The sequence below is a fragment of the Notothenia rossii genome, assembly GCF_949606895.1.
Source record: "Notothenia rossii genome assembly, chromosome: 3".
Classification (NCBI taxonomy): domain Eukaryota; kingdom Metazoa; phylum Chordata; class Actinopteri; order Perciformes; family Nototheniidae; genus Notothenia; species Notothenia rossii.
This window is the reverse complement of record NC_136901.1, coordinates 79,069,865-79,076,997: the sequence shown is the minus strand read 5'-3', so window position 1 is coordinate 79,076,997 and position 7,133 is coordinate 79,069,865. Positions and strand designations below refer to the sequence as shown.

General features: G+C 37.0%; 1 protein-coding gene across 1 annotated transcript; it reads right to left on the bottom strand.

The window, feature by feature from the left end:
- Positions 1–2,581: 2,581 nt before the first annotated feature.
- Positions 2,582–6,737, bottom strand: LOC307030895 (UDP-N-acetylglucosamine transferase subunit ALG13). Its single transcript, XM_079667527.1, has 4 exons — positions 6,509–6,737; positions 5,460–5,622; positions 3,374–3,512; positions 2,582–2,858 (listed from the first exon to the last, which is right to left on the bottom strand). The coding sequence occupies exons 1-4, from the start codon at positions 6,587–6,589 to the stop codon at positions 2,747–2,749; spliced, it is 495 nt and encodes a 164-aa protein (XP_079523653.1). The 5' UTR covers positions 6,590–6,737; the 3' UTR covers positions 2,582–2,746.
- Positions 6,738–7,133: the final 396 nt, after the last annotated feature.

Here is a 7,133-nt window from a genome sequence, read left to right as displayed (position 1 = left end):
GCTACGTGCTGCTGTTCACCCATCACTTCCTGTTTAACCAAACCTCTCCTGCTGAAGAAACTGTAACTCAAAGTCAGCGTTGTCTAAGAGTCAGCGTTGTCAGGCCAACATCAACACCGGTTTCCTGATATTCTACAATGTGCCTTTTAAATAGCGACTCATGGTGAACAAGACTGAAAAAATATCTGTCTCTGGGTTGTTCAGTAACATACAGAGGATTTAAAGCCTCTCATACAGTTATACATGAAGCAGGTAGACTTAGAAGAAAAGGGGGTCATGGCGTATAAAGAGGGGTTATACTTAAAGGTCACCTATTATGCAAAATCCACTCGTTCATGTCCTTTACACATAAACATGTGTCCCCTCTGTGGAAAGAGATTCTGAAACTTTCAGGAAAAAAGATTCACTCACTTTTTGTCCTAATCCATTTATATAAAAACCTGTCTGAAAATGAGCTGATCAGAATTTGGCCACTTTATGATGTCATAACGTTGTTGGCGAGTACGGAAAAATAAAAGTTGTAACAAGCAGTAGCTCTGAGAAAAGTGACTAGAACGTAACCACACTTATAAAAAAAACAACACACTTTATAAAGTCAGGCAACACTAACCAGGCTTCGTGTGATTCTGTTTATTTGTACCTTACTTTGACCATCCGTTCACTGTTATTGATCATTGTGGAAAGCAGGCAGACGTTTTTTTTTGTATTATAGCAGCTATCGGATGGAATCAATACATGGGCTGAACAGGTTGTCATGTCCGACTATCACAAGTAGAATCATAATGAACAATACGCCGGTAGAATGTGCCTGTAGAAAACGGCTTATGCCACAATATGATAGCAACAACAAGTAGTCAGTTTAGCTTTGGTTGCTATGGTAACATCACCCATTTTATACCAGAGAAACTTTAATAACAGCGTTGTGATGCCAAGCAGCGTCAATTCAGACTGACACACATTCACTTATGGGGAATTGGGGATATGTATCATCTGCTTATGTGACAGTCAGACAGTGAATACTTTAGAGAGGCCGCTGCCGTGTGAGCTAACCCGAAGCTAACGGGAGAATAAACTCCCATGGAAGAGCAGCACTGCAGCGGTCGGTAAATGCCGCTGAAACACATTCATAAACAATGAACCACGGCACTCGGGAGAAAAGTAAAAGCTTGGAGAAGTCGTTATTTTATTTAATCTGACTTCGTATGATTAAAAGCAACACGATCATCGACCCGACGCAGTCCCCCATTGTTGTTGTTGTTGTTGTTGTTGTTGTTGTAATGAGCACCGTAACGCCGTTGAGGAGAAAATCAGCGCTGTAAACTGTGACGTCGTGACGCAGCAGCGGCAGCACCAGTCGGGCTCTGGGCGGTGTGAACAAAACGGGGGCTGAAAAGAAAAAACGGTTCCGAACCAGAGAAGCTCTAGCACGGAGCTAGAACGGGAATCGCGTTGGTGTGAAAGCCCTAAGAGAATCAGCACTTTTGAAACAGGCCTGAAACAGAGGGGATTATGGGATGCTGCAATGATCTGTTTGGTATTTGGAGCCAAACACTTCAGAGACATATTTTGTATATATCTGAGACCTATAATATATTGATGAAAAACAGTATAATAGGGGACCTTTAAAATATTAACCACATGGTACCATATCAAAAACCTTCTCCGAATCAGCCTAGAGCTTTAACCCACTAAATGTATGCATCTTGCCAGGTTGGGTAAGTGCTGAAATGATAATCAACATTGGCAGTTCAACATTATCTCACCCTTGTGGTAAACATTGGAACAACTTAATTTCTGTGTGTTGCATCAAATAAATTTTCGTGTCATTATAAAGCAGATAATTGGATTTGTGTCTGCCTTTGGAATAAGGGGAAGTTAGAAGAAAGTGATATCAAATCATGTACAGAGAGCCTTGTTCAGTGCTGGTTAGATTATTCAGATTTCCTTTCATTATAATCTTGGTAAATTCCGTATTTTTTCATTTATGATATACATTTTTCTTCTTTATTTTTATGTACGAATGCACCACTATGATTTATGGTCGGTGGTGCATTCACACGTGAAAATTAAGGAGTTATTTTCTATAATAGACACCATAAATGAAATATAAGTGGGTCTTTTTTGACCCGGTGAGGTGGTTTTCTTGAAATATCTTTGTAATTACATTTTTTTATCATTTCGTATTCCAGCTATTCCTCAAAAAACATGTTTTGGATATCATGCCATTCACATTTTAAATTGAAATGTTATACATTTTAAGAAATTGTAGTTTTTGTATTACTACCCCAAGCTTCCATAAGTGGGTCAAAAATGACCCGCATGCATTTCCTATGGCATCCTATGGGTATTATTCTAATACGGGTCCTTTTTGACCCACTTATGGAAAAGTGTAGGGTCCAGTCACTCGTGCATCTAAGGGTTAACTTTATTATTTGCCCCTTTTGTTTGTTTGTTTGTTCACCATTTAAAGCGGCCTTGGGTCCCTTGAAAGGCGCTATACAAATGTAATCTATTATTATTATTATTTTTGATGTAATAAGGAAATTCTGTAACACTGAGATTTCACAGACAGAAACATATCTGTTAATATATTATTATTTAATATTCAAAATGTCAAACAAGCACTCAAATTTTCAGCAGTTTGCTGTACAATCAAATTAAAAGAACGCAATCTACAACAATTTCTTCCATATAAAAAAAGTATCATTATGTTACAGAAAACAAGCAGTCCAGTAGATTTAGAGTTTCACTGAACACCGAGGGCTTTATCGAGGAAATTTGCAAAGTTCTTGGGCTGTCCGGGCAAAAAGTGCCGAAGGACAGAGAGATCCATCGTCCTCAGAGTTTCTGTCAGGGTGCTGAAAAACGTTTTATGAAAAAAGGATTGTTACTTTCATTTAGCTAATAAACGTCACATCTATAATAACATGGAGCACGAAAAACTACAAGTATTAAGATATACAAAACAAGGAATTAATAAATAGGCAAAAATCTAAATTTAAAATCTAATATAGAAATGGTTAATTGCATAAATACAGACAAGTGTTAATAAATTCCTAAATAAATAATTAACAGCAAAACAATAGAAATTAAAAAATACATTTAAAATATATTATTTATATCTGCTTTAATTATTTATTTATGCATTTATTTCCATATTAACTTCAACATGTATTCATTATTTGTATTGGTGCATTTAAGTTGGTTATTTAAGTATTTAGAATGTATCTATTATTATATTCAGTCATGTAATTATTTGCCTATGCCTGTATTTAAAAATACACATTTATTTATACTTAAGTCATTTATCTGGAATGTATACATGTATCAAATCATTCTGACCTTTATAAAGTGTAAAGATGGAAAGTCATACCTGCATGTGCAGTACAACAGGTGTGAGTCCATGTGCAGCTGTCTGGCCATCTCCAGCTGGTGGTTGTTCATCAATTTGTCGTTGACGACGACCAGCAGAGATTTTCCGGCACCAAGCGACTCCAAACAACTTCCCGCTCCTGAGAAGAAAAAGGCGTTTTCTTAAATTTCTCGTTGTCTTACTATAGAGTGAAAGTTCAAGATAGACTTTCATACAGAGTTTTGAAACAAGCTTAAAACGGTCAATTCATACCAGTAAACTAATTGTCTACTTTGTGTTGTCCGTTGCATTCAACAGGTTGGAAGCTCTGCCATTCAAGTAGATAGTATGTTGCCATGTTTTATGATGTTATCCCCCTAAAAAATATTTTAAATGTATTATTTTGTTATCTTGGTTTTTAAAAAGTAATTAATAGTGCCTTCCTAGCTAATTTAAGGATGACAAAAGAATAATATCTATCTTATAATGAACTTTATTCCAGCTGTTAATGTAACATGACACCAAAGAGTTTTTGCTTTTGTTGGAAAAACACAAGTTTCCAAATCTATGACATGCTTTTTAACATATTCAACAAGGATGTGAAGTGTTCAAATGTGTGTGAAGCTGAGAAATTGTAAAAACATGAAACAATTACATTACATTACATTTAGCTGACGCTTTTATCCAAAGCGACTTACAATAAGTGCATTCGACCAAGAAGATACAAACTTGAAGAAAACAGAATCATATAAGTACATCAGGTTTCATAGAGCCAAAACATTTCAAGTGCTACTCAACTAGCTTTAGATAAGCCAGTCCTTTATTAGTATATAAGTGCTTTGATAGTAGTTCTATCGCTCGAAGTGGAGTCAAAAGAGATGAGTTTTCAGTCTGCGCTGGAAGATGTGTAAGCTATCTGCTGTCCTGATTTCAATGGGGAGATCATTCCACCATTTTGGAGCCAGGATAGCAAACCCATGTGTTTTTGCTGATGGGAACTTGGGTCCCCCTCGCAGTGAGGGTGCAGCGAGCTGTTTGGCTGATGCAGAGCTGAGTGCACGTGCTGGGGTGTACAGTTTAACCATGTCCTGGAAGTAGGAAGGGCCACATCCATTCACAGCATGGTACGCTATTGATCTTGGGCACACTAGACTTCCTCTAAGGAAAGGTTTTGCCTCATTATAACTCAAATACAGTCGTCCATGACTTGCTGCTTCTTTCCTTTTATTAAAAAGTTTCAGCTATGCAGGATAATGACTTGACAGCCCACCTGTTGTCTATCGTCATTCTCACCAACACTGTGCACATGGAAGGATAGGAAACACGTCTGAAAAAACTGTGAAGTGGCTTAAAGGCAAGCAGGCCACAGCTACAATCCAATCCAAGAGATTTGCTTTAATATCATCCTGTTTTTACAGTTTGCTCGACACCCTCTGAAGCCCTCATGCTGTGTTGCCTGTTGCTGTATTAATCATCAGTTTTCTGTTTAATGTTTGCACATTGATGCTGACATACCTGTATTTTCTCTTCCTTTGAAATCTACAGTCATTAACAGAAAATAACAATTGTGGCACATTGACCTTATCAATCATTTTTAATAGTGAAAATCTCTTTAAAAAGACTTACATTTACAGATTGGCAGGATCAATTGATTGTTATGGAATAAGAAACCTATTACATTGATACATAGCCTGCACAGTTATCAATCCTAAACTACAACTTCAGCTTTAAAGGCTTAACAGCATATACATCAGACCATATGGAGGCTGATTAGTTATTGTAAAGGATTCAGATATAAAAGATGGTCAAGCGAATGATTGGTTTCTCTAAACAACGTTTTCTGATCTTAGATTAGTTTTTTTTTATTCTAAATACTTGAGATGTTTTTGGCATCTATGCAATTGAAATAAAATAAGAATGTCAACAATAGGACCATTCTTGTTTTGTTCTGTTTGATTTTGTTTTGTTTCAAGGCAGCAATATCTTTGTGTTATATAACATGTAAAAAGCAGTTTTTGTGGTTGTTAAAAATCTAAATAAAACACTATTTACGGGAAGAGTGAGTGTCCAGGTGGCAGGAGCTCATGGTTTTTGATACTTTACTGACCTGCGTGGCTGATGACGAGGTCGGCCTGCTCGATGTCTTCTGCTATCGAGTCTTTGAATCGATAAGCCTCCAGTGTGACGTGCGGACAGCTGTCAGCAGCTGGAACAAGAGACCCTCTACCAACCTGAAGGACCAAACGCTCATATCCACGAGCCGTTAAAGCCTGTGAGGAGAAAAACAAGTTATTATTAAACTAGTCACATGTTCAAAAACTCCTACTTTGAATTTGCTGCCGCGATCAAATCAAAAGTCCTGACTTCTTTATGTACCTATCAACGAAGAACAATGTATTGCTCAAATTTAATTTGTTTTCACTCGTTAGCATTAGCAATACAATTTGGTTTTGTGTAATTGTGTATTTATATCGTTCTGTCACAAGTAGCAGTTATTTGGTCCTGCATATACAATTTAGTGCCACAAATCTTAAAGGTCCCATGTCATGCTTTTCTGGTTATTACCCGTCCCCTTGTCCCGTTATGTAGCTTATTCTGCATGTAAATGGTCTGCAGAGTCACAAACCCTCAAAGTACACCATGTAGCGAGTACAACTCTAACAAAGAAAAGACCTGTCTATGCTGCCCCAGAATGCCTCGTTGGAGATTTTTCTTTTTCGATTGTTTTCTTCTTGGGTATAGTGACGTATTTGGGTATAGTGATTTGGACGAATCCGCGGAGCCATTACGTTTGGACCAATCCGCGGACACACACCCCCACACCCCACACCCACCCACACACACACACCGGGACGTTGCAGCATGTCAAATAACGATCAGATTTTGAAACCAGAACATTCTTCAATGTCGGACCTGTTTTTTGAATCCTCTTATGTGCGTTTGTATGTGTTTTTACTTTGTATGACAATTTATTTAATTTTTTCTCTTTGGTATCCAACTCTTTGAATGATTTACACAACCTGAATAATTATGTTATCATTTAAAAAAATACAGTTCATACAACATATTTGTATTGTTTAATTAAACCAATAAAAACAACAACAAAAGCAGAATCAAACTCGGGTGCTCTTTTTTAGCTTTAGCTTGTTTACTCACCTGAACGGTCTCTGGACACGTGATGCTTTCAATGAGCTCATCGAAGCTCGTGGTGCCGACAGTAACAAACACGGTCTTCATAGCTGCTTATCTTTCAGTTTTCTTTATGTGTTAAAGTCTTTTTAAAACACTTTACAGCCTTTTTTCTCACAGCTCATCTCATCCTGACAGCTACTTCCGCCTTAGACTGATGACGTCAGAGTCTGAACCGTGAAAATACGTGCTGCTGCCCCCGCGAGGCCTGGAGCTATAACTGCTATATTTTCATACTGCTAATACCACTTTAAACTCAGTTTAGATGATTCAGAGCTGATTTTCTGAAATTATACATGAAATATAATAGTATAGAATGTGACTTTATTATAATGAAAATCATCTAAACTTAATTCATACAGCACATTTTATATCAAACAATAAAACAATAACCATAATTTTACATAACAACCTAGGCTATAACTCACAATAACCTTGTAGTCAGTGTTCAGATTGTCTGAGGAAATCAGGACTGCAAACTAACATCTTTTAAATAATTTTTTTAATCAGATTTTTTTTTAACTTACATACACTCGTTTTGGTTTTCTGGCTCTGTTTGTTTTATTCTCTTGTGTTTTAAATGTGGTTTGTA